This window comes from Mesocricetus auratus, unplaced genomic scaffold (assembly GCF_017639785.1).
Source record: "Mesocricetus auratus isolate SY011 unplaced genomic scaffold, BCM_Maur_2.0 Super-Scaffold_100009, whole genome shotgun sequence".
Classification (NCBI taxonomy): domain Eukaryota; kingdom Metazoa; phylum Chordata; class Mammalia; order Rodentia; family Cricetidae; genus Mesocricetus; species Mesocricetus auratus.
In genome coordinates, this window is record NW_024429193.1 from 36,469,833 (window position 1) to 36,497,583 (window position 27,751).

The 27,751-nt window shown below is 45.7% G+C and overlaps 1 protein-coding gene across 10 annotated transcripts in view; it reads left to right on the plus strand.

The window, feature by feature from the left end:
* Window positions 1-27,751, plus strand: part of Slc44a3 (solute carrier family 44 member 3) — a 79,220-nt gene that overhangs the window by 37,715 nt on the left and 13,754 nt on the right. For 4 of the 10 annotated variants that reach the window (XM_040751950.1, XM_040751947.1, XM_040751949.1 and 1 more), the window contains 3 exons: window positions 146-311; window positions 8,411-8,567; window positions 11,498-11,584. In XM_040751950.1, the coding sequence (XP_040607884.1) occupies window positions 146-311; window positions 8,411-8,567; window positions 11,498-11,584 (410 nt within the window). Of the gene's footprint in view, window positions 1-145; window positions 312-8,410; window positions 8,568-11,497; window positions 11,585-11,676; window positions 11,826-18,504; window positions 26,312-27,751 lie in introns of those variants that run through there. The other 6 variants (XM_040751952.1, XM_040751951.1, XM_040751956.1 and 3 more) reach the window with 6 other exon arrangements.

A 27,751-nucleotide genomic window follows, 5' to 3' on the forward strand; every position in this document is an offset into this window, starting at 1 on the left:
GTTTGCTGTATGAATTTAAATTTTACTTTGACATCTGCATTTTGCATAGTGCCAAAGACCTAGCATGAAGAAACATGGCCTGTTGAACCATCTTTCAAGATCAGGGAAATATTGGTGCAAAGCATGTTTGTATTTTAAATCCTAGGTACTGCCCAGGCGATGGAAGGTGGCCAAGTGGAATACAAGCCTCTTTCAGGCATTCGGTATATGTGGTGGTACCATTTAATTGGCCTCATATGGACTAGCGAATTCATCCTTGCATGCCAGCGGATAACTATAGCTGGAGCAATGACTACTTGCTATTTCAACAGGTGAGTCCTGTCTTTGACCCCTGTGGTTTGTCTGTGTGTTTCGGATTGTATACATACCTCTGAAAATATTTACGAGTTTTCACTCAATATTTTAAAAGAGAGTAACAAGAATTAGAAAAAACAAACCAACAAAAAGACTAATCTAAAATTTGGCCTAAAAGCTTGATTATTGGCCTTAAATCTTACACATTTTCTAGGCTCTTTTGCTTAAACTAGAAAATATAGAAAGAAAGAAAGAAAGAAAGAAAGAAAGAAAGAAAGAACAAAGTAATCGTATTGCCTAGAATTAGCAAACACTTAAAGGAAAATATTATAATCTCTGTGAATACCCATTCTTACTGGCTTCAGACTTTACACATTATGGATCTATTTTAAATGCACTCCAGTAGCTATATCAACTATTTTATCTCTGTGAAATCAGAAGAATGTTTACTTGGAAAATAATTTTATGCCCTACAGGAACTGTAAACTATAGCACGTTTTCTTAGTTAAGTACTAGTGAATTAAGTACTTGCTTCTGTATCACTAGCCCATTACCCAGTGAAAATAACTGAGGACTATTGCTCCTCCTCCACTCCCACCCCATCCCCACTCATATATACCTGAGCTCTTGGCATCTCTTGTGTGCACTCTCCAGGGATTGTAGCCAGAAGAGCAGGCTCCGGACAATGACAGGGTTGGACTTGGAACAGGAAGTTTACTCCTGGCAGAGCTGACCCTCCTCTAGTCTCTCAGACCAAATGAGTAGATAAACATGAGCTTTCTGGGGTAAGAGAGCCAAGCAGCCATGATTCATGTGGTTGAGCAGTTGCCTCCGGATGATAAAGAGCACTGTGGGCTTTTAATACTGTGGTACTCTTTGAGAACCACATCATTAGGACCTCTGGAGAACCCAAAAAGGGGCTGCTGCCCTTGGTTGTCATTGAGAGCCTCCCAGCCGCTGGAGAAGGGAGTTTCTTAGTCTCCAGGAGGGAACACATATCTGCCCAGCCAAACTGGCCAGCAGGTAACTAACATCTGTCCGACAGATTTTATGTTAGCATGACCAGACCAAAGCATTTCCAGCAAAGGCGTGAATGCAGAGGCCCAGAGGTTCATGGACACTGATCTCAGTCCTCCCTTCTCTCCACACTCCGTCATTAAAGAATTGCAAAGAAGCAAATACACAAACTGTGAGAAATGGACAAGCAACGACAGCAGATGAGAGCCATCAGCCTTGAAACGTGTGACTTTGGATGCTAATGTCAAAACATAAAACGCAGCCAGATGATGAAAACTGAAGACGGGATCTGTCACAGTGGGAAAAGCTGGGAAGGTCGGCTTGTGAGTGTTGGCTGTGTGTAGACATGCAAAGAAGATGCTGGCTGGACACAGAAGCCGGAGGCAGGAATCCAAGAGTAAAATGTGCTTCCAGGCCAGCCTGACGGCTCAGCAGGTGAAAGTGCCTGCCATGAAATCCCGGCGACCTGAGTTTGCTCCCCAGAGCCCATGCTAGGAAGAGACACCTGACTTGCAGACCTTGTCCTCCAACTTCTACCAGGGCATGCCCATGCCCTCATGTTTCCACACACACAGCATATCCATAGACATGCAGCAGTAACAAATACAGTTTTAAAAACAAATACATATAAAATAAAATATGCTTCCAAAGATGCTGTCTTCAACCCCTAGGTCCTTCCTCCATTTACAGGGAGGAAACCTTTGCTGTCCACAAGCATTCCCCAGAGAGGGTCTGAGTATGAGGTATCGGCACAGCTGACCAAAGCGGGGAGAACGGGTGGAAGACGAGCACTGATCAGTGAGGACCCCATCGCCATCACACCCCCACGTTCCACAACTCAGTTCCCAGGATGCTGGCAGCCAGGCTGGCCCTCTAAAGAGGGGCAGGGTTGGAGAAGCTTTCTAACCAGGTCAGGTGTCCCGTGATCCCCCAGTGAAATGGACTCCAGACTCCCACCCAGCAGTGGCGCTCCCGGGCTCTCTACCACAGAGCATCCGCGTGTGTTTGAACTGTTCGTTAGCGGTTATCGTGCATCCGAAGAAAGTGAAAGAGACTAGAAAGCAACCAAAAGGAATTTAGAGGAAGGAGAAACAATGCAAGTTGTAAAGGAAGCTGGTGACAGTGCAGGGGAAGCATCTGTAATACTATCATAGAGACACAGGAACCCTGACTCATTGACTATCACAGAGAACACAGGAACCCTGGACTCATTAACTATCATAGAGAACACAGGAACCCTGGACTCATTAACTATCATAGAGAACACAGGAACCCTGGACTCATTGATTATCATAGAGAACACAGGAACCCTGGACTCATTGATTATCATAGAGAACACAGGAACCCTGGACTCATTGACTATCATAGAGAACACAGGAACCCTGGACTCATTGACTATCACAAAGAACACAGGAACCCTGGACTCATTGACTATCATAGCGAACACAGGAACCCTGGACTCATTAACTATCATAGAGAACACAGGAACCCTGGACTCATTGACTATCACAGAGAACACAGGAACTCTGGACTCATTAACTAAGACTCTGCACATAAACGTGCACATTAAGAGCATGAGAGAGACGGATCCTTTAATAATCAGCTGTTTCACAAGTAGGAGTTTCACAGTAGCTGGGTTCACCTTGATCTCCTGGTCCTCTTGCTTCTTCCACAAAACGTCTGAGATTTTCAGGCATACACTATCATTTAGTAGTGTATGGTGTCACACTGAATGGTAGTGCACTCAGGAGGCAGAGGTAGGTGGATCTCTGTGAGTTTGAGGCCAGCCAGGTCTACAGAACGAGTTCCAGGGCAGCCAAGCCAACACAGAGAATCCCTGATCTCGAGAAAACAACAACAAAAATTAAAGAATGAAATTTTCAAAGAAACTTGGTCAGAGCTGAGGACATAAATTAGGCGTCTCCAGAAGCTTCTCATAGAGGAAAAAAGAAAAAGAAAAAGAAAAAAAAAGGAAAAAGGTCCAACAGGCAACAGGGCTTGAGCATCAGAAGCAAATCTGATGTCTGACATTCAGCAGCAACTCTGAACCCAGGAATCAGCAGAACAGAACTGTCCAAATGTGTGTGCTCCCAGGCCCCTGACCTAGAGTTCTGTACCCATTCCCATCATCGATCCATCAAAGGTCACAAAATCCCCCAAAGATTTCCCAGGCACGTCCTTTCTAGGAAGCATGTTTCCACTGAAAGTCATGAGTAAGCGAGGGAGAAAAAGGAGCTTCAGAAAACAAGCAGTCTGTAGGAGAAAGAGTCAGGAGTTCCCGGGAAGGTAGCAGCGTTGCAAGTGTTAAAACAAGAAGTCCAGCCTAAGGCTGAGTGGGAAAACCTACAAGAGGCTGTCTCCAGGCAAACACAAAACTGAGAGAGGAACAGATGTGCTTAAATATACAGAGATTTACACTCTGGCTCAGTGTTGAGTGAAGCCCAAGGGAAACAGAGCAAATAAGAAAATCTGATGCAAGTATGAACTCCAGGAAAATCCTAAAGTTGCACAGAAGAGAAATATAGTTGGAGAGGGCTACTTGCGTCAGTTGGGAATATTCTTCACAGTACATTTATTTTATTTATGTACTAATGATATGAACACTAAACATTAACTTAAAAATCGGTATAATTGTGAAAGAGTGGGGAGATGAAGGCATGGAGCAGTGAGGTTAGGCTGAATAGTAAAAAAGAGCCCTGAATATTGCACCATCAGGCAATATCCAAAGCTGAGAAACTGAGAGGGACTGAATGGGTGGCTGGGTGGTAGAGCACTGGTCTGGCATGCCTAAGGCCCGGGCTTCAATCCTCAACACCAGAGGAAAAACTCGACAGGATGCCATAGGGAAAAGCAAGTCACGAGAAAGTTCCAGAAGAAACAGTCAAACTTAGCGTCTCCAGAGAGGGAGAATTAAACATAGGTAAAGCAAGCTGACTGTTTTCTTAAACCTACGGGCACTATTTAGCTTTTTTTCAATCATTAATTTTATTTAAAAGTTAATTTAAAGTAAAATAGGTGAGCAAGTTGAAGACTTGGTACAGCGGTTACAAATATTTGCTGCTCTTGCAGAGAACCCAAATTTTCTTTCCCAAACTCCCATCAAGCAGCACAAAACAGCCTGCAACCCCAGCTCCAGGGAGCCAGCCCGGCTTACGTGCTCCAACAGGCATCTACATACATGTGGAAGACATATGTAGACATATACATGAATTAAAATAACAATCCAAAGTAAAATGCATGATGATTTATTTTTAGCACTACAGTTATTTAATTATTAAAGTCTTCTTAGCCAGGCATGAGGGCACACTCAAAAGGCAGAGGCAGGAGAATTACCACATCTGAGGCTAGCCTGGTTTACAGAACAAGTTCTAGGCCAACATGGACTACATAGAGAAACCCTGTCTCAAAGCAAACAGGAGTGGACTTCCCTTTGGACTGTCTTCTTCACTGTGAAACCTTCAGGTTTTCCTCATCTACAGTTCACAGTTCTTCCAGGCCGCGTTTTGACTGATACAATCCCTCACATTGACTGTTGTCATTTTTTTAATCTTCAAGAGGGCTGAAGAGTTATAAGGTGACCAGGACGTACCAACCTATGGGCAACCTTAAAACTCAGCTTTGAAGGTCATGTTGTGGCGTTGTAGAGACACTCAGCAGTTAAGAGCGCTTGTTGCTCTTGCGGAGGACCCAGGTCTGGTTCCCAGCACCCTCAGAGCAGTTCGCAACCGTCTGTAACTCCAGTTCCAGGAGTCCTGTGCACTCTTCTGGCCTCCTCTGGGCATTACTTGACAGGCATGCAGACATGCGGGCAAACATCATGCACATAAAATAAAAATAAGTACCTCTTTAAAATGTAAACAGACAGGGCTGGAGAGATGGCTCAGAGGTTAAGAGCACTGGCTGCTCTTCTAAAGGTCCTGAGTTCAATTCCCGGCAACCATTTGGTGACTCACAGCCATCTAAAATGAGATCTGGTGCCCTTTTCTAGCCTGCAAATGTACATGCAGCCAGAACACTGTATACATAATAAATAAATATTTTTAAAAATACAAAAAAACAAACATTCTCTTGAAGAGCGCATCAGTACAGACTCTTTTTAAGAAGCCAATAGCGCATGCCTGGAATTTCAGCTCTGGGGAGGATCAGGAGTTTAAAGGTCACCCTTAGTCAAGGATGAGCCTGAGGCTACATAGTATGAGGCTAACCTGGGCATGAGACCCTATCTCAACAAAGGCAGTGAGTAGGGGTAGTGAGGAGGGAGGGAGACGGCTCAGCTGATAAAGTGTCTGCCGTACAAACGTGAGAACCTGAGTCTGAGCCCCAGAACACACAGGAAAAAGTCAGACACGGTGTCCCACGTTTGTTTTTCATTTTAATGTTGTTGATGGAGTTTGTTCTTGCCCTGTGGGTTCCCAGGGTGCAACTCAGATCATTGGGCTTGGCTGTCAGCACCTTTACCCACTGACCTTTTCTCTGGTCCTGTGGTGTAGACGTGCTAGGAAGGTACAGAGAGACAGATCCTTAGATTGCAGGCCAACCAGCCAAGCCACTGATAGGCCCTGAGTCAGAAAACAAGGTTTGGATGGCACAAGAAACAACATCCCACCCCTGCCACATCAGGGTGACCTCTGGATTCCACATATGGGAACACACATACACACACACACACACACACACACACACACACACACACACACGCACGCACGCACGCACGCACCCCCAGCAAGCACACATGCCCATAATAAAGACAGTTTGTATTTCTTGTGGAATTGGAAGGATAAGCTTTACCACCACCTCACAGCCTCCTCATCCCTCCCTGCAGGCTTTGCTAGAGAGACACAAGGAAGGGCAGGCATTTGCAGTGACCACACTGTTTCCCACTCACTACTGGCTTTGTTGGGAGCCAGCCAGCCCATGCAGCCCAGACTTCATTCAGGGACTACAGCACAAAATTGGCTTTGCATAATGTCGGAGGAGTTTCTAGAGGGTGCCAGGCTGAACTGAACTAGTGTTCTTAGGGCCCTGAAGTTGCTGGTGTGGCTGTAAACCATTGTACTTTGACTTAAAGGTATTCTCAGTCTTCCCCAGACTCCTATTCAAGTTATCACTGGGTCCCCACCACGCCTAGCACCCCAATGTCAGTTCTCAACTACGGTTAGGTGCAGAGATTAGTATTATTTTCAGCTTCCTGGGGAAATAATCAGATCCTTTTCCTAAAGGCAGCTTATGCTGGCTCTGAGGGAGGCAGAGCTGATGGCCCTAGCCACTTGTACGGGGGAAGGACTGGCAGGGTGATCTCCCGGGTGACCATAGGAAAAGGCGGTAACTTCAATGACACTCTACCCAACCTCTGTTTTGCAGGACTGTTTCTAGTTTGAAAGCAGGTATTGAGTGACTCTTGGCTTGGGTTAAAAGGGCCTTTTTAAGTTCCCTCTCCCGTCATGTGATAACCCAGCTTCTAGAGCCTTCTGTATCTTCCTCCAGCCAAGCCCAGCAGAGCCAAGCATTGTGACTTGGGAGGGAGGCAGGGCAGGCACTCCTCTGTCCCAATGGTTTATCCCGCTGCAATGAAACCTGCTCAGAAATCTGATGCCTAAACCAGACTTCAGTACCTGGAGGACCAGACCTCAAGGCCTAATCACAGTGGCCTGTGAGTCATTTCTTTGCCAAGCAGATGGGAAGCAGGTGTCCCTCTGCATCTCTCTCTGAAGCGGTGGAGTAAGTTCTAAGGCTTATAAATCTCAATGGAAAAGTAAGCATCCTTCCTTTAGGAAAAAAAAAATGAGGAGATGGGGAAAATGTGTCAGAATTTCCTGGCCTGCTCTCCTCTTCCAGTATCAGATCAAAATGGCAAAATGGATTTCCATCTGTGAAAGCCCCCCCCCCCCCCCATCTCCTGTAGCTTAGGCTGGCTTCAGATTCACTGTGTAGAGGAGAATGGCATTGAGCTTCTGGTCCTCCTGCCTCTGCCTCCTCTTGAGTGCTGGAGTTGTATAGACCACACCACCACTCGGGGCTCATACACAGCTGGGGATTGAACCCAAGGCTTTGTGCATGCAAGGCTCCCGAGTGAGCCACATTGACACACACAGCACCCTTGGTTAGGCAGCCGGGTTGCAGCTCCGCCTCAGTCTTGCTGCCCTGTTCCCTTGCTCTTCCTGGATGATTTAAGTAAGAGCAAAAGGCAATGGTTGCCAACTTTTGAGACCTTGCTGGTCGTGGACCTCTCCTCCCTCAGATCCAGGCCATTGTCAAAACCTTAATTCATAGTGACTTAGCAGGACCAAGCCAGTTGCAGAGGAATCTTTTCTAAAGAAGCAAGCTTCACTTGGAGCCTGGGAGGTTGCTTCTGGGAAAGCCCACCTCCTTTTCTAGAATGGCATCCCTGAGAACTCAGGTCACACATTCAGGTCACCAGAAGGGTGACATCAGCTCTCCCTTCTCTTAGCATTCAGGTTTGAGGGAGAGGGAGGACCATGTCCACTATTCTGTTCTTTCTTCCTCTCTGTGAGGCTGACTGGCACACATTCTTGGGAGCTGTGTCATTACCAGTCCAATAAATGATTCACACTGAAGTGACCTTTAGGGAACACAGGAGAAGTCAGCTGGTTTAGGGAGCCCAAAACTGTGCAGAGGCCAACCAACCCAGTGCTGTGTGTCCTCCCTTCAAACCTAAGCTCCCAGTCACCTTTGCCAGCCCCGGCCTAGATCATGTGACTTGATGACAGCTCTAATCACCAGGTTAATACTGGCAAGAATTGCACATGCCCCTCTGTCATTTAAACGGTGAACACCGTGAAGGACCCGATCTATTGCAAATGAAAATAATAGCAACAGTCGCCTGGAGGGGTGGATGGAAGGACCGAGAACTATAACAAAGGAACATGCACCTCTTTTTCTGTTTTGCATTTGTTTACACATGAATGCCAGCAAAAAATGTGAATTAGCCCAAGATACAAGGTAACCCTGGCTACCAAGGAGGATAAAAATCTTGCCAAGTGCTTACTTAGTCACAATGCCAGTGAGGATCTGAACCAGGGGGAAGTTTTTTGTTGCTTTTTAAATAGTGAGTTTTAAATGTTTTTTCCCCTGTTCCCAGGAATCAAAGTGACCCTCCTGCCCATCCAATCCTTTCGTCTCTCTCCATACTTTTCTGCTACCATCAAGGAACGGCGGTAAAAGGGTCATTTTTAATCACTTTGACAAGGATCCCAAGAGTCATTCTCATGCACATTTATAATACCCTGAAAGAGCCGGTAAGACAACACCCTAAAATTGACAGGTTAATGGGAAACAGGGAAACATAAGGTTCCAAGCTGGCTTCCATGCTCCTATGCAAGGACTCCCCAAGCTCAGCTTTGCGTCCAGGCTGAGGAAGGGGTAGTTCTGTGTTAACTGCAGTCCTCCTAATTAAAATGCGGGACAAATGGTTGAATCCTGTTGGTGCAGTTTCAGCTAGTGTTTGTGCCTCTTCCTCATGCTTGTTTGTAAGTAAGATACATTATAAAGTAGGAATAATAGTCGTTTTGTTTTGATGCCAACATACTCCCTGCCTGCTGTGTTTCTAGAGGGTGCCGTGGGAAGCGATTTGTGTGGGCCAGGGGGAAAGAGTCTGTGTGTGTGTGTGTGTGTGTGTGTGTGTGTGTGTGTGTGTGTGTGTGTGTGTGTGTGTGTGTGTGTGTTCATGTGTACATGCTCACACATGCTCGAGAATGGGAAATGGACAACCTGACCTACGTCTCAGCTCAAAGGACAGAAAACTGTAGGGCTTTTGTGATGAGCGTTTTCTCCTTCTCGGGTTTTATTTCCATGCGCATTTAGTGGAAACCAGAACACCAGGAAAACAGCTGTTCTCATGGTGTCTCTAGGCTGGCACACAAGAGAGGCTTGGACTTGTCCCAGCCTTCCTGCTCTCATACAATGCTCATTTTCCCCGCCTGCTTCCACCTGTGGGGTTTGTGACTTGCTCTGAGTCTCACAAACCTACCTGATTCCTCCAGCCTTTGGGTAATGGTTACATGACCTTAGTAAACGGGGAAGTTTTATGGCCTGGTTCACATTGTTCACAAGTAATTGTGTTTGTTTTTAAAAACAGAAATCTAAATTGTCGGTATTTTAAAATCTACAATCAAGATTTCAGCTCGGCATATCAATCAGGGACAATACAATTGAACTGCACATGGAATTATCTGGCTTTCTTATCTTGTTATGTTGAGCAGTTGACTATGAGATGTTTTGCTGGGCTTCCTTGCCTGGCTGCATTTAAAGAGGTGGTTCTACCTGGCCCACAGCAAATCTAAGCTATTATAGTCTTAGAAAACCTAGAGAAGGCTTCTTTCCTCCTTCCTTCATTTATTCCATTTATTTCTTTATGTGTATTGTGCAAGACTGAATGAGTGTATGTGCCAGAAGAGGGCATCAGATTCTCTGGAACTGAAGTTACAGGCAGTTGTGAGCTGCCATGTGGATGCTGGGAATTGAATATAAGTCCTCCGCAAAAGCAGCCAGTACTCTTAACCACTGAGCCCAACTCCAGTGCAAGGTTTCTTAAAGTACAGAATCACTTTTTATTTTAAATAGACTCAGGTCAGGTGAGTATTTTGTACCTATGCAACACATATCTGAATATGTATTTTATTAATATGTATTTTAGTCACGGATATATACTGATATATTGGCCACTAATACGTATATCTAATAATTCATGTAATCATTTAACATGTGTATTAGTTATTGATAATCATAAATCAATGAGCAGCTGAGAGCTTTCTGTCCCCCACTGAGCAAGGTATTCTTAAGCCCTTTGGGAAAACAGTTTCCATAAACCCAAACTGGTGGAAGACGAAGGTCTCTCTGACCTGGGTCTAAAGGATTATTCATCACTCTCGATTCCACAGTGTGGAATCCCATTTAGTGATGTCACCAAGGTCAAATATGACCTCCCATAGGTCTTCTGCAGGGGCCTTAAGGCTTGGTCCTATGTCTGCAGTGTCAATACTTCTCATAGCCAAATGTGATCTCTCCTACATTAAACAGCCTCATTCACGTCGCCACCAAGCTAAAACCTGTCCAGGTCAACTTTCATCCAGTTGAATTAACACTGGGACAAGAAAATGTCTATGTAAGATTGAGTTGGTCAGGGGTCCACAAAGTAGGCTGGTTGAGCATTAATAGCTGGTTTGGGGTTGTTTTTGTTTTGTTATCTCTGGGTGGGACATGGCAGCTACCCCTTGCACTGCTGGTTCACTCAGTTTTCATTTTTAAATCCTTTAAATTGTTTATTCAAACTCAGTTTGTCAGGTGTGGTAGCCAGCACTTTTATCTACACTGCTGTGCTCGCCAGCCTGGGATTTTTGTTTTTTGTTTTTGTTTTTGTTTTTTTACAGTAGGTGGTAGGTAGAACTTGACAAACCACCCCTGCCTCAACTATTTCATTCTCAAGTTACACACTCAAGTTAGACTTCAGAAGATTGACTGAATCCTTGAAATTTAGTCTGAAACACTCATGGTAGGATCTATGTTCCCCAACGTTGAGCTTGATTATTTGTGTGGGAACATGGCTAGTATCTACAATATATGGTTTGGATTTCCAGTCAGTGACAAAAAACTCACAAACTTCGAATTCAGAGGTCCATACCTATTGTCTCAGGACTCTGGTGGCTGAACAGGGGAATTGGGAGCTCGGGGCTAGTCGGGGCTATGCAGCAACACCTTGTCTCAAAATAAACCTAAAATAATTCAGTCAGCCATTGTGGTCCATACCTGTAATACCTACATTTGGGAGGCAGAAGCGGGAGAATCAGGAGGAGGTCAAGGCTAGCCTCAGCTACATAGTAAGTTTAGGGCCAGCATGGGCTACAAGAGACCCTGTCTTTAAAAAACAGCACACCCACAAATTGTGCATACCATTTGGCAGATGAAGAGGAACAAGAGCTAAAAAGTCAGCTCTTCCTTTGCTGGTGAATACCAGTTAATCCATTTCCCTTGCTGCTGAGGTTAACTGGACCATGACGTCTAAGGACATGAATGAAAGTTAGTTCATTCTCAGCCATAGCAATATGGCACATGAGTGAGAATCACTCCAACTTTACCCGGGTACTTAGGTCTGCAAATGGAACGGCCTTCCCCTCAGAGACAAGCTACTTACCTTCTCTCTGTCGTCTCCCACTCTGTCTTTGTGTCACAGCAGTGTGGTGCGTGGTCAAGAGGTGTGTTCAGATGCAACTACTGTGGGTTCAGGTGTCTTGCCAGACACCTGCAACATCTCAACCAGGTATGTGCCTTCCCTGTGCCCCGGGAGTCTGAGGGTGGCTTCCGGCACTTAGATCAGCAAATTCCTCAGAGCAGGTTGTGTAATTCCTTCAGCTTTTCAACCTTGTCATGTGTCAAGTCCACTTAACTCCAGCATCAAATCCAGAAAAGCAGCCACAGACAAGTGTAAAGAAACACACAGGGCCGGGTGTCAATAAAACTTTACTAATGGACTCTGAAACTTGAATTCCATGTAACTTCACACGCCAAGAAGCATTCGCTTTTGTCTTTCCACTCATTTTAATGTTGTGAGCATCATTCTTAGCACCAGCCTAAGGAGGGCAGGGCAGGAGTTTGAATACACAGCCTCCGCAGGGCTGTGGTTCGTAGACCCCGTACATTGGTAGACTATTACAACTGCTCTTCAAATTCTGCAGAAATGAGTTTCCTTTTTTTTTTCTAAAATAAAAAGGGGCAGGAGCCTTTTCCCATTTGACTATAATGAATAGCTGTCAACCTCAAGCAAATGTCAATGCTGTGTAACAGGCATAATTCTCCTAAACTACGAGCAGTTTCATTTCTTTTTTACTTTTCACCAGCCCCTCCCTTTTAAGCTACAATTTTTCTCTTTTAAAATCTTTCAAACTGACAGACATGTCAATAAATGTGTTTTTTTTCCCTGTAGCTTGTTTAGGAATGTTTAATAGCCCTTAGTCACATTTACACAAAGCAGTGTTTTTGTAAGGCAGCTGCTGTTTTATAATTCAAGTGTGTGCAGAGATCTCACTTAGGAAAGTAGTTTTTCTTATGGCCCATCCTTCTAGCAGATGCTCCACCAGAAGTGAAGGGGCTAATTAGGCCATCCGTGTTTGAGGTCTTACAATTAGTATTTAAAATACCTTTCATTATTCAGGGAAAGTATAGCATTCTTTTTTTTAAGTCCTGCTCTATTTTTAAGTCTGAATCTGGGTGTACATTTCAGAACACATTTTAGCCCTAAATACCATAAGCCACTATATATAAAACACAATAAGGCAATGTGGCATTTTTCAGAAAGGGGGGCGTATATCAAGCCAAGCCACGCCTGTGTGTACACGCATAGACTAAAATGCTCCCTTCTCAGAGCTGTGTTTGTGAATCTGGACACTAGCTGCTGATATCAACGTTTTTTAAGATTTATTTATTATGTATGCAGTGATGTATTCCTGCATGCCAGAAAAGGGCACCAGATCTCATTACAGATGGTTGTGAGTCTCCATGTGGTTGCTGGGAATTGAACTCAGAACCTCTGGAAGAGCAGCCAGTGCTCTTAACCTCTGAGCCATCTCTCCAGCCCAAAGTTTTGAGATGCGTTGAGATGGGATAAGATATAGTTAAGTGAAAATTCAAAGCAAAAACAAAACATACAGTTAGACTGGACAGACAAAAACCGTGGGACCACTAATACACACTCATTCGATGGTCTTTCCAGTTTTTGCTGTGTCCTATTTCACTCTTGGTATCCAGCTCCCTCGTGGGAACCTAGGCCCCCACCATATTGTGGGGGGAATCAGTGAGGAAGGAGGAGCTCTAGGTCCTCTCATTCTGCCTTCCACCAAGGTAGCTCCACTCATAGTGACACAGGTTTGGAGTCTACCATTAGGTGTGGGTCTGGGGGGAGCGGGGGAGGTGATATGTCTGGACTCTGCCACTCAGCATCGTTTGAAAGCCACTGTCTGATTTTCTTACATTTGTTTTCCCTACTCTGTTACCCCCAGGGACATAGTCTCTACCTTCTGAAATTACACCTGCTAATATTAACTAGGGCCTTTTCTCTTGGGCATTGAGAGTGTTGCAGAGGTCAGGCGCCGTGTTCATTTTAACCACACTGTAATCACCGTTATACAGGTGGTGTGTCCTGTATGAAGATATGTGACAGACATGCAGGGGGGAGTGACTGTCCTAGGCAACGAGAGTAAGCTGGCCTTGCTCCAGCTCTGAGTCAGTGGGACAAGCAAGGGTGGCTCTCTGAGATTCTGACCTTGGGGTCTGTGCTGTAAGCCACAGCCTCCACTGGCTGTCTTGGCCTATTGCGATAGGGTGACTCCTACAGGATCGGGCAATGCCATCATCAGGCACGAGAACTCTGGGGGGGGGAGGCTGGGAAAGGGGGGCTGGACAGGGAGAGATGGAAAAGAAAGAAGAGAATGATGGGAGCATTGACAAGGAGGGAAGGGGCTGTGGGGGAGGGGCTGGTCTAAATGGTGTGCTGAAAGGGAAGGAAATGCCAGAAAGGAAGACAGATGGTGAAGATTAACCATCGTGGTTGGGGGAGGACACAGAGGGGAGAAACAGAACATTGACACGCTGAATGAACAACACAGATACTGCTGCAGTTAACAGAGAAAAGCTAGGCTTTCCTATAAATGGCGCCAAATCAACAAAGAAGAAGGAAGCTCTTATATGCAAAGACAATTCCAGGGTAAATTAAAAAAATAATTCAGAGAAACCCTGTCTCAAAAAACCAAAATGATGATGATGATGATCGTGATGATGATCGTGATAGTGATGATGATGATGATCGTGATGGTGATGATGATGATGATGGGGGTGGTGGTGGTGATGATGATGATTCAGGATGGAGCAGAGACCCAAATGTAAATCCAAGCTGTTAAACTTCCAGGAGAGACACCCTTAGTAACCATGGGTTTGCTCAGAGGAGTTCTTAAATATGGCACAGAAATCATAAGCTACCAAAAGGAACAGGGCACAGGCAAGGTCATGCTGGTAGGGAGTTTAGCCTAGCATCCCCAGCAGCACATACACCAGGAATGGTGTACACCTGTAATCCCAGCACCGGGCGGATGGAGGCAGGAGGATCGGGAGTTCAAGGCTACACCAGGCTACATAGAAATGTCAAGGCTAGTCTGAGTTGCACAAGAGTAAGAAGAGAGGAAGGAGGCTAATGTGGGAGAATGGTAGTCAGCACAGCTGTCAGTCTCATCTGTGGATAAAGGAAAGGGGGTTCAAAGTGAAGAAATGGTTTTAGATTAGACTGGAAAATAACCTCCCGTTGGACTAGGTTATTGCGGGGGTGGGGAAAGTTTGGGGATCTCTATGCCTGGAAATCAGATACAAAAGGGCCAAAGCCTGTTTTCTTTACTCTGTTTGATGGGAAGGAGGCCAGGGAAGCTGGAAGAGGATCAAATGTGTTTGTCCTGCCCAGAACCCAGATTACCCTCCCTGCAGCTCGGAGGCCACTGGTGTTTATCACTGCTTCCTAAAAGCCTCGTCCATCTTCACTAGGATCCAGGACAGAGGCAGGTAGATGGTTCTGCCTTTTATAGACACGCAGTCTAAGGTACTGCATTTTCAGAGTGGGGTAATAAAACACCAAACCTCATTATTTCTCATTTGCTTCTCTCTGCTTCAGAAATACCAAATGTGTGTACAGCTGTAAAACAACTGTGTCACCTCACATATTCATTAACCCAACTATCATTTCTTCATTGATGCTACATGCAACCATTTACGCCTGGGCAGAACAGGGGAAGGGAACCAAGAGAATCTGAGGTGTGTGTGTGTAGCAGTAAAGAAACACATGCATGAGACATGTATACACCAATAAGAAATTCAGAAACTCAGACAACAACAACCTTGGTCGTTGAAGTGCCCACGATAGTACCAGCTAATAAAACAGTGACAATGCTGGCTGTAGGCTATTGGCACCAACTGTCAGTCAGTCCTGATTGGTGGAGACTGAGGCTTGGGAAGGCTCATCCTGTCAGAAGCAGGAGTCAATCTAAGTCCATTTGTCCTCCACAACCAAGCCCTACTGCTATGCAGCTTTTCTAGACAGAGACTCAGAACCACCCCCAGGACTGTTTGCAGCAGCTTTCTGATCCAGGCAGACTAGCTTACTGACAGAGGAAGGCTTGCTAGAGGCAGACTTGGAGAGGAGAAGTATGCAGGGCTACCAGAAGCCGAGACTATGAATCCTGTGGTTTCAGGCCAGAGGAGCCTTGACTGGGTGGTCTGACTGCCCTCTTCCCCCCAGGCAAGTCAGTGGTCCAGGCCTCTGGTCCTGGAGGCTGGTTCATATCAGTCCGGCTGGCAAGGAACCCTGGAGCCTCCCTGCTCCCTACCAAGACATTTGAGGGGCCCAGTTGAAATCTTCCCAAGGGGCCGACCATGCACTAACCAAGCAACCAGAAAGCCCGCCTTCTGGGTTTGTTACTGTCCTCAAGGTAATGCCTTCCCACCCACACACAGGGCATCTGCCCCCGCTCTGATGGTGGCTTTAGATCAGCACCCACTGGTGGGCCTCCAACACTCTCATAGACCCTTCTGCGTTGATCTGAAACGCTAGAACTTTTCTTTTTCAAATCTTAGCGGAAAATCACAGACGTCTATAAGTTCTTATTCTTGCACACAAGGAAGGGCTTTTTTAACAATCAATAAAGTAGAACCTGTGGTTATTAAAACGTGTTTTTTATGAATCCCAATAAGTGTATTTCTCTGTTTCCTTAGATATCATATTCTCTAGTCTGTTATGACATCTAACTATCCGGGTGGTGCCTGGAACTCTCCAAGTTTGGAACCTGTCTTATTTTATGTTTTTATTACTATAAAGAGACACCATGGCCATGGAAACGCCTATAAAGAAAACATTTAATTGGGGTGGCTTGCTTGTAGTTTTAGCGGTTCAGTCCATCATCATGACAGGGAGCATGGCGGGGTGCAGGCAGGCGCGTTGCTGGAGCTGAAACTGTTTCGTCTTGCAGGCAACAGGAAGCTAACTGTCAGTGTCCTGAGCCTAGGAAACCAAAGCCCACCCCTACACACACACACACACAGTGACACACTTCCTTCAACAAGGCCATACCCACTCCAGCAAAGCCATACCTCATAATAGTGTTCCTCCCTTTGAGACTATGGTGGCGAATTACATTCAAACTACCACTAGGCCCAAGGCTGGCAGAGTTGGGATTGTGAAAATTGGGAAAAATATAACCAGCATTGTTCAGTTACAGTTGTTCATATAAACTAACACACTCTGTTGAGTGTTCGGTTCTAACTTATTTTTTATTTTTATTTGTAGTCACTTTAAGCAGTGGATTCCTTTTCTTTTTTTCTTTTTTTCCTTCCAGCAGAAATAGAAATAGGTATAGAAACTGAGCTATGGGCTGACACTAATACCACTTGAAAACTACCAGTCTCCTAGGAGACTCTCCCAGAAAATATCAGCCTTTAGTTGGGGGTCACAGCTGTTTGCCTCTGACCCTTCCTTCTTTGTGTAACTCAAGCTGGCCACTCAGCCTCAGGAGCTTTGCAGGTTGAAAGCATTGGGTTAAATAACCACCGCGTCCCTGTAGAGCCTTTTGAGCCTTGGTGGACTATCTAGCTCAGGGCACAGGCATGCCGATGCCAGCCCACTCTGTCATGTGCCTGTGAACTGGGCTTAGGATCTGACTGCTTTCCTGTGTTCTAAATTGACATGATCTTCTCCCCCACCTGACCCCCAAATGCTTTTTTTGTTTTGTTTTTCAAGACAGGGTTTCTCTGTGTAACAGCCCTGGTTGTCCTGGATCTCATTTTGTAGAATATGCTGGCCTCGATCGAACTCAAAGAGATCCACCTGCCTCTGCCTCCTGAGTACTAGGATTAAAAAGTGTATGCCATCACTCTTGCCTCCAAATGCTTCTTAATCTATGGCAAGGCCTGACCCTGGAATCACAACGATCATTTGTTGGCCATGTGCCAGAAGTGCTGCTGGACTGTGGGAAATGTCATATATGGCTGACAGTAGGACTCAGGACAGACACTGGTCATCGTGGGCAGCCTTAGAAGCGGCTAAGTACTATGGTGCCTGTTATGGTGGACCTTTACCCCAGCCCCTGCAAGCCGTATACCTAGAGAGTCTGGGATGTCTTGGTGGAGGTTCCACCCAAGCCCCTACCCCTGTCTCTCTCCAAACCTGCTGCATCTCAGAAAGCCTGCCAAATGATGACCCCTCCCCCAGAGATGCTCCAGACCCCTCCCACAGGGTATATAAAACTGTCCCCCAGAAAACAGACTCATGGTTTTTCCCGTCTCCCTTCTGCATCTCCTCTCTGGAAGGCCATCTGGGAGCGTTGTATCCATTAAATGTGGGCTTTTTACAATTCGGGTTGCTTTGGCCTGATTTGGATTGCTGCATCAGCGGAGAGGCTTATTGGGGTGCAGAAACTTTTCAGTGCCCAGCACTGTCCCTGTCCCATTACTCTATAGGTGGTCACACAGGAAGACAGGTGTCTCCCTGAGGAGGGGCAGGGTGCACTAAAGTGCCTCAAAGCAGACTGTCACTCATGCAGCCTCCTTTACTTTGTCATCTGTCTGGATGCAGGCCAAGCCACTGCAGATATTGTTGCCACCTGGCATTGGCATGGAAATACGGGCAGCTCTGTCTTTCTGAGCCACAAACCCTTTTCAGAAAGGTTCAGACAGTCTCATTCATTTGAGTAAAGGAAAGAGTTTGCTGCTTCCTGAGAAACAGGCTCCGCTCCATCTCCCCTCCCTCCTCCTAGCCACTACTCCTGCCCACTGGCCAGTCATTTTTATTAGTGAACATAAAGTCAGTTGTTCTTCCAAGGTTTGGTAGTCAACTTGACTTTGTAAAAATCTCAAAGCCTGCTGGGTGTTGGTGGCGCACGCCTTTAATCCCAGCACTCGGGAGGCAGAGGCAGGTGGATCTCTGTGAGTTCTAGGCCAGCCTGGTCTACAAAGCTACACAGAGAAACTTTGTCTCAAAAACAAACAAACTCAAAGCCTTCTGTCCCCAGGTCCTTGCAGTTAGCTCTCCTCAATGCCTGTCTTTCTCTCCATCCTTGGATAGCAGCAGTGTTCCGTGACTTTTCCATGTCAGGTTTTGGTTCACAGGCCAGGGGTGGCAGATCACCACTGACACCTCTTTTCCTTCCCCAGAGCAGCGTGAGCACTTCAGGGGAAGGATGCCAGGAACTTCCTCTAGCAAGAATGATGGAAAGAAGCCTAAGAGAACGTTCTTCGGTTCTCTCCAATAGTAACCGAGGTCACAAAGCACCTGGGCAGCCTCTCTTTCTACGGCAGGGGTGGCTCTGCCTCCGGCTTCCCCTGCTGGCTGGCTCAGAGCTATCCCTGGGCTGCCAGCTGTTGCAGGAGCTCTAGAGAGGCGTCTCCTGCTTGCATGCTTTAGAGGGCAGTGCACATGTGTGACCACATCGACCCTTTGCATGAAGGCTCATATATGCACAGTGATAATCCCCCGCGCCCAGCTGTCTCACAGCAAATGCTGCTACCCCTGCTTTAGATAGACAGGAATTAACGCTCCTCTTTGTAGGAGGCCCCAGACTGTCTGGACGAAAACCAGTTGAATCCCCGTGCTTCCTGGTGTGTGGCTCAGGAGCTGCTGCTGGGTAGGAAGGGCTTTGTGTGCCGGTCCCAGGCCTGGCTCACACCTGCTGTGAGCAGGATGCAAGTGTCAGGGCTTAAGAGGGCGAGGCCCTACAGCACTCTTCTCTAAGTGGGCCTGGGTACACCCTCAGGGAGCAGCTGCCACCTTAGACAAGACTGACGTCCTTCCCCATTTGAGATTCTATTTTAAGAGCTGAACAATTGAGATTTATTAAAAGAAGGATTGCATCACTATCAGGAAAGGGGGCAGTGATAGAGGGGTATTGGGGCAAGCAGGCATCTCTGCTGGGAGGTGATTGTACTCAGCACAAATGGCTTCATACACACACACACACACACACACACACACACACCCGCGGGGCCCCAGTGTGCAGTGGATGGATGGATGCTGTGTGTTGTGCACTTACAGATACTGTGCTGGGCACTCTTGCTTCACCTGTATTAACTAGAGTCACCTCATCCATCAGCCCTTGAGAGATGCACTGTTATTATTCTGATCCAAACAGAGAAGAACACTTACTGAGCCATTAGACAGAGGGAAAGTGAGAGTTGCCTCTTGAGGGTGGGAAGACACAATAGGCCTTTCTTCTTCCTTATCAAAGTTCAAAACAGTTGAACACCAAATTAGCTGGCTGGAAAATGCATCCCCTATACAGCTTGTTAATAGTTCACCCTAAGTCAGAAGGACCAGGTCACCCTTTTGCAAGCCTTACCCACAGAGAGCAAGCTGGAGTTGAAGGAATGCAGTTTCTGTGACAGCAGGACACCCCCACACACACACCCCACCCCCAACAGAGTCAGAAGAAGGTTGAGCAAGCCTGTGCTCTGCTCGCCATCTCACACACACTGGCTCCCAAAGTCTGCCTCTTCCCCATGGAGAAATGAGGTATGTTCTCCCAAAGGACATTCTTGGCCACCAAACAAAACCGGGAGAATCTGGGTGACCTCGACTCCAGGATGGAGACTTGGGTTTTCACCAGCCCTGGGGTATGCCTACCACAGGCCATGTCCTCAGAACCCTAGATCTTCAGACATCAGGAGACACCTTCCCTTCATTATAGCAAAATATGTAGGCCAGAGGACTTGCTTACTCATCCAAAGGTAGATGGTGAACAGATTTCTTTCAACCCTCATCCCTGTCCTGTGTCTTCTCTTGCCTTCCATGCTTCACTGAGAGGCTGAGGATAGGCAAGTGTGTCCCCGTATACAGTGTGACCCAAGAACAACTATATGGAGATTGCCCCACTCACAGGGGCAACATAGAAGACAGACCTGTGCTCCTAGGGCAGAAGGGTAAGGAATGTTTGGGTCCTTGGCAGACCAGGATCTCCCCCTGATGATGAGACCATACTCTCAGCTTCCTGGTCCAAGCCTCTCCCATCCCCCTTCTTCCCTCCTCAAAGGCAGTGGCCTCTGTCTACCGTTGTTCTCTGTTCTTCACTCCTTACTTCTCTTGGGCCTGTGTCCATATTTCCATTTCCCCAGGACTGGGCTAGAATAAGAATTTGGTTTGAGTCAGCTAGATCTCGACCTGAGTAATGTACTGTGGGACTCAGGATGGTTCCCTTCACCCCGTTAGCCTCTGTTTCCTCAAATATAGAGCAAAAGTCTCAATGGCTACCCCATGGACATGAGGGATGGCTACATAAGTTAACACACGATATTTAAGTGTGCCGTCTGCCTCTCCTTACGTGGTCTATAAATGTTATTTGCTATAATGAAGGGACAGTATCTTCTGATGTCTAATGTGCTAGGGCTCTAAGGACCTACTAGCCTGTGGAAGGAATGCCCCCAGTGGACGAGTGAAAATCTAAGTTTGAATCCTGGAGTTGAGGGTCACCCGGATTCTTCTGGTTTTGTTGTTCAAATAGGGGGAAGGGAGGATTTAGTTACTGTCACTTACCAATTCACCAAATATTAGCAGTCTGTGTGCTAGAGAGGTTGATGGTTAAAGCACATTTTCTCTTAGTTCTAGGCTGGCATGTTTAGATAAGACAGAAGACATTAACATTGCCATCACCAACCCATCGCTGAGTGTGGGAGCATCTGGGTGTATCTATCTATTCTGTGGCACTCGAAGACTGCTGAGTTGTGGGGTTATCCATTGCATCCTCTCTGTTGGGAGGTGAGGTATCAGTATCCATGGAGGGCTTCTCCTACAATGGTTTTCTCTTACCACCACCGTATCCATCACTCATTGAGGAAGCAGAACTGCTCTCTTAGAGTATTGCTTTCCCTTCTTACATTCGAAAGCAGCCTGGTATTTCCCCAACTCCACAGTCCAGCACTTCCATCCAAGCTGAGATCAGGATACAGAGTGTGCCTGTGGCTGGAGATTGAGAAAATCAGCCCGCCCACCCAGCCCATCAGTTCTAGGAGGTAGGCGTGTCTGACTGCATCTTCGGCATCAAGGCTTTGTCACTGCATCCATTTCTTGTCCCTTCCTTTCTTTTTTTTTTCAAGACAGAGTCTCACTGTGTAGCTCTGGCTTTCCTGTAACTTGCTATGTAGACCAGGGTAGCCTTGAACCCACAGAGATTCACCTGCCTCTGCCTCCTACATGCTGGAATTAAAAGCATGCACCACTATGCCTGGCTATCGCTCCCATTTTTCATCAGGAAGATTTGTGACATAACATTGGCCTAGCATGGGTAACTAGGACTGTTCCCAGAAACATAAGCCTAAAAAGTCACCCTACCCAAGGGACCATCATTTCTTAATGATGAGACTTCCTGTATGAGTCTGAGCTACACGTAAAGCACAAAGCCACCAATTTATGCTCTTACCTTCCCATCAGACTATGTCTTAGATATGACAGAAGTAGTAGATGGAACCACTTGGGTTTTTAACTTCAATCTATGAAAACTCCCACTGAAGTCAGCAAAACTTAGTTTCTTTATAAATAAGAGCACGTTGTGACAGTGTTTGGACGTGGAAGATCTGGCAGCTAAAGAAGCAGATCTTCTCCTGCAATCTTCCCCTCAGCAGCTTTGTGTCTGTGGTAGGTGCCCTGATTGCATCTGAAGATAGACCATCCTCTGGGTTCACAGGTAGGGAGGAAGGGGGGCGCTCAGAATGCACGAAGAACGTTTGACAGTCGAACACTACCCCAAGTGCTAAAGAAATGTAAAGACTATAGATCATTGTTGACGTTTCCCAAGTTTTTAGCATGGGAAATAGAATTAAACTATCAAGTAGCTCCTACCACAAATCTAATCTTCCTTGTGATAGAGAGCAGGCTTCTTCGTGCCATCTCGCTTTGTGTCTTCTGAACACAAGCTATTGTCAGAGGCTTCTTGAGACTCCTCCAAGGTCCTTACTTGCCCCTCCCTTTCCTGCCTTCTCAGCAAGGCATCAGCTGTAGGTACATTCCTCAGCTGCTCTCCCTCCGTTACCTCTGTCTTAGACGTTGGGAAGGAAGTGGTCGGTCAGAGTCTGGAGAATGCGCTCATTAGGGAAACAAATGAGAGGAGGCATGAGTCAGAATGATTGGGAATAAAGAAGTTTTGATTTGGCAGTCACTTATTCTTCCTGGAATCCCACGAGGCTCTCACCCCGCCTGGGCTTCATATTCAATGATTTTTCGCATGATTGTGAACCAAAGACCAAAACTCAGATGTGTAAGAAACCCTGTCTCAAGTCCCATAACCCAAGATTGAGCTCCCATTCCATTGGATGGGCAGAAGAGTGAATTGCTATTCTTGGGCTTTTATGCAAGGATTCAGGGGTACCCAGGCATCAGTTGTTACAGGTTGGCTCTTGGGAAAATCATATTCTTGTCTTCATGACTCTTTGGACCATCTCTGGGAAACAGGATTCTTTTAGAAAGCCACGACATATGGTCTTATATGCCCAGATATGTGAGCGGGCCGTTACAGTCATCTAAAAGAACACATATCTGCAACTTCCTCTTTCTTAGACAAATAGAGGCCCTGTCAGTGGTCACAGAAGGCCCTTAGCATTTGCTTGCTTTGCTAAGACAAAAACCTCTAAACCACCAACCTCTGGTCTTAACCGCCAACCTCTGGTCCCTTGTCCCCAGCCCATCGAGGTTTCCTTCTGTGGGTGGAGAACGATCAGGTCACACACCTGCTACTGCAAGACATTCAGATCATATTGGAAAGCTTTTCCCTTCACTTTACTCATTGCAGGGAAGGGCTCAAAAGGTTCAAAGCTGGGGGAAGGGAAACTAGTAAAAGTGGTAGATGGATTATCTTTTTGCCCTTACTCTGCACTTAGCACCTCAGGAGAATGAATAAAACCCAAGTCCTGCAGGGAGGAGAGAAAGGAGGAAATCACAGGAACAAGAACAGGTAACACGCATGCGCCTGGAGAGACAGTGAGCAGCCCTTCGGCTAAGAGATTCATCTCTCTAGACATTAGGAAACAAGTGCTCTGAAAAGCAGGCAAGGGAATGGTGTTGATTAAATTTAGTTCCATTCGATTTCTTAAGTGGGCGGGGTTGGGAAGTTTCTAAAAGCTTCCGCAGTTGGATCCGGTCTTTGACAGCAGTTGTGGTTTCATCCGCCCACTCCTTTTGCCTTTCATGGGATGCTTCAGTTGGCACCAGGGTGGAGTAAAGAGCGCATTAGTGAGATTGCATTATCTGAGGAATGAGACAGCTGTGCTAAATGACTTCATCAGGACGCATCCCAGTGTGAGTGGAGAAGCTGTCTTAGGGTGTTTGTCATGCCACACTTCTCACCATAAATGCGACAACAAAGAAAGTTGGGGAGGTCCAAGGAACAAGAGGCTGCTGCTCTCCTTAAGTGCCCTACTCTAGTCTGGATCTGGGAGCTTGACCAAAGCAGACCTTCCACACATGTCTATGGCCTAAAGGATGACCATGAGGCCCGTGTGGTCTTAACACTAGACCAGGGTCCATGCTGAATTCATAAAGCTCTGTCATTTGCAAAGAGTAGTCGGGAATCTGAAAGAGAAAAAAAACATACTAATTCAAAAGAGCTGCCCTTGTCAGGAGAACAGCTTTCTGAGCAGATGTACCAGTGGACAGGAGGGGTTGAAATGGAAAGACCAGTGGCCAGGCTTCGGAGGTTCAGAAAGAAGGCATCTGTCATGCAAAAAACCATCATAACTAAGATGCTGCAGTACTAGCATAAACAATGTTAGATAAATATATAGACTTCTGCAACAGAATAGAGAGGCTAGATAAATTGCTCACATATGGCTAGAGACACCAAACTATATCAATTATATCATAGAGAGAGGACCATCTTACCAACAAATGTTCTTGAGAAAACTGGGAATCTGCATGCAGAAGACTCTCATTACGTGGCATTCAAAACCCAACTCATTGTGGATTTTTAACCTGAAAGACCTAAAGCTATAAAGTCCTGGGCTGGAGAGATAGCTCAGTGGTTAAGAGCACTGACTGTTCTTCCTAAGGATCTAGATTTGATGCCCATCTCCTACATCACAACTCGTGATCACCTATAACTCCAAATCTAGACCGTTTTGTGGCCTCTTTGTGCAGTTCACACACATAGAGAACTTATATGCAGGCCAAACACCCATACACATTAAATTAAATAAATAGATTAAAAAATTTTTAACTATAACATTTTCTTCTTCCTGGAAGAAAACACAGGAAGGGAGTGGGAGGCATTGGATATAGCACCAGTTGTTCATATGTGACAGAAAAGCTCAGGGCAAAGATAAAGTAAATAAATAAAGAGGTCTGTCTTAAAGAGCTCACTGCACACTCCAGGCAACAATCTTTAAAATGAGCAAAGTATTTGAAAATATATACATCCAAAGGATCTACACAAATGTCCAATAAATGCATGAGAATATAATCAACAACACCAATCATTAGGGAAATGTAAATTAAGGCCATGAGATTTCACTTCATGCCCATGAAGTAGGTGACTCTAGATCATATAATTATGAGTGTTGCCAAGGATGTGAAGTTGAAGCCTGTGTATACTATTGATGGGAATAAAAAATCTGGAAAACAACATGAAGTTTCCTCAAAAACATTAAAAAAGATTCACCATAAACTCCAGCACCCTACTTCTGGTATCCATCCAAAGGAATTCAAAGCAGAATCTGAAAGAGCTGTGTGCATAGCCATGCTCATCCCAACACTATTCATAACAGCCAATGGTGGAAGAAACCAGTATGTTCATACATGGGCAAACAGATAAAGGGAATGATTATATGCCTACAGAAAAATATTATAAAGCCTTTAAAGGAAAGCAACCCTATCACATGCCACACAAGGATGAATTTTGACAAGATTATACTAAGTTAAATTGTAGCAACTCTTTGTACCACCAGCTCCCAAATAACAACACTGAGACTTATTATTAATTATGAAAATTCAGCCTTAGCTTAGGCTTGTTTCTAACTAGTCTTTATAACTTAAATTAACCAATTTCTATTCATCTACGTGTTGCCATGTGGCTCCTGGATCTACCTCTCCTTCTGTATGTCCTGTTTCCTCTCCATGTCCTCTAGCATCTATCCCATGACTAGATTCATGTCCTCCTCTTCTCTCTCTGCCCGGAAGTCCACCTAACCTCTTCCTGTCATTCAGCTCTTTATCACACCAATCAGAAGGTGCCTTGGCAAAGACACATCTTTACAGTGGACAAAAGAGATTATTCCACAACATTAAATAGTTCGTTTTAAAAGGACAAATGTCTTATCTTTTCATTTGTATTAACAGTCCTTCATCACTGTGACAAAATACCAGAGAGAAACAACTTAAAGGAGGAAGGTGTTATTTTGGCTCGTGGTTTTCAGTCAGTGCTAACTTGGCTCTGTACCTTCTGGGTTCAGCACGGTGAGGCAGAACCTCATGGGGGAGTATATGAAGGTGGCTCACTTTGTGGTGGACAGAAAGCAGAGAGAAAAAATGGAGGAGTAAGTGCCTAGGGACAAGATAAGCACTTCAAAGGCACAACCCCACCTCCTAGTAGAACATTTAACCATGAAGTCATCCATGGGGTAATTCACTGATGAGTTTATATCATATAAGCCTTCATTACATGAGTCTTTGGGGTCAGGGTGGAGAGGACATCTGACATCCAAATCATAATACCGCCATGTGAAATATCTAAAGAAGTTAAAATTTGTAGAAATGGAAGGGAGAAAAGTGGTTACTCAGGACTGGGAGAATACATGTTTTGTTGATATTGAGTGTCCGCGCTATAAAATGAAACAGTTCTAGAGATCTGTGCACAACGATTTATATGTGCTGTTAACCTGATATCCCAAAACTGGTTGAGATGATAGATTTAATGCCATATGTTATTTTGTTTTTTTTTCTTTTTGTTTTGCTTTGTTTTGTTTTTGAGATAGGGTTTCTTTGTGTAGTCCTGGCTGTCCTGGAACTCACTCTGTAGACCAGGCTGGCCTCAAGCTCACAGAGATCCTCCTGCCTCTGCCTCTTGAGTGCTGGGATTAAAGGGGAGCATCACCACCACCCAACCTCATATGTTCATATTACAATTAAAAAGAAGTGGAAAGAGACATATTTTTCTTCTAAGAGATTTTTTCTGCAAGGTTCACCAAGCCAAAGCAGAACCAGGGTTGTTGTGTGATGTTTTACTCTTTTGGCTTTTGGACTCTTTGGGGGACCCACTACCCAACTCCCAAATAAATCACACACACAGGCTTATTCTTAGTTAGGAATACCCAGTCTTAGCTTGGCTTGCTTCTTGCCAGCTTTTCTTAACTTAAATTATCCTCAGGGCTTTTAGCTTCTCTATTCCTGTATACCTTTTCTTTCCTTCTTACTCCATGTCTGGCTATGTAGCTGGGTGCCTGGGGTGGCTGGGTGGCTGGGCGGCTGGGCGGCTGGGTGGTTGGTCCCTGAAGTCCTCATTCCTCTCTCTTTCCCTCATCCTCTTCCTCCCAGATTTCTCCTATATATTGCCTCTGCCTGCCCACCTGCCTCGCCTATCCCTTCTCCTGCGACGCCATTGGCCTTTCAGCTTTTTATTAGACCATCAGGTATTTTAGACAAAGAACCACAGCTTCACCAAGTTAAACAAATACAGCATACACAAAGGCAACACATCTTTACATCATTAGATGTTGCACAGCACAAACAAGAGTAACACACATTAAAATAATATCCTACCACACAGGGTTCTAACTGTCAGCCCTTGTCCCCCAACCTAGCAGGTCAGCTGTTGCCTTGCCAGTCCCTTGTCATTCAGCGAAATGTTCCTGAATGGGTAGACACCTGGCTTAACACAACCCCCCCTAGACATATGGTAACCAGGAACACACACCCTTACCTCATCTCACTGGCAGCATTTCCTAGTGCTCAGCTCCAAATCGGAGATGCCTAGTGTTAAGTAAAGGACCAACCATCTCACATCTGTGAACACCATGGTGTTTTTGGAGGTTTTATAGTATAACAGGCCCCAAGGGCAAACATTGCTTTCTCCATATTTATTCTTTGAGAGTTTCATAGATGAGTACTGTATTTACATCTGGGCTAAGCATTTTGTGCACACCATCCAGGTTTAACGTCTTAAGGACTCTGAGTGTCTGGTAGCTGTCAACCACATGCTACAAATGAGGAAACTGAGGCCCAGAGGCTACGGGGCTTCGCCAGGATGACAATGACAGTGGTACTGTGGAGGTCATCTGTGAGACTGTCTCAAGCATTACGGGCTTGGTGACACTGGTTGAGTTCCTTGTCAGGGGGAGGAGGAGAAGGAAGGGGGAGGGAGGAAGAGGAGAAGAGGAGGAAGAGGAGGAGAAGGGAGGAGGAGGAGGAGGAGGAAGAGGAGGAGGAGGA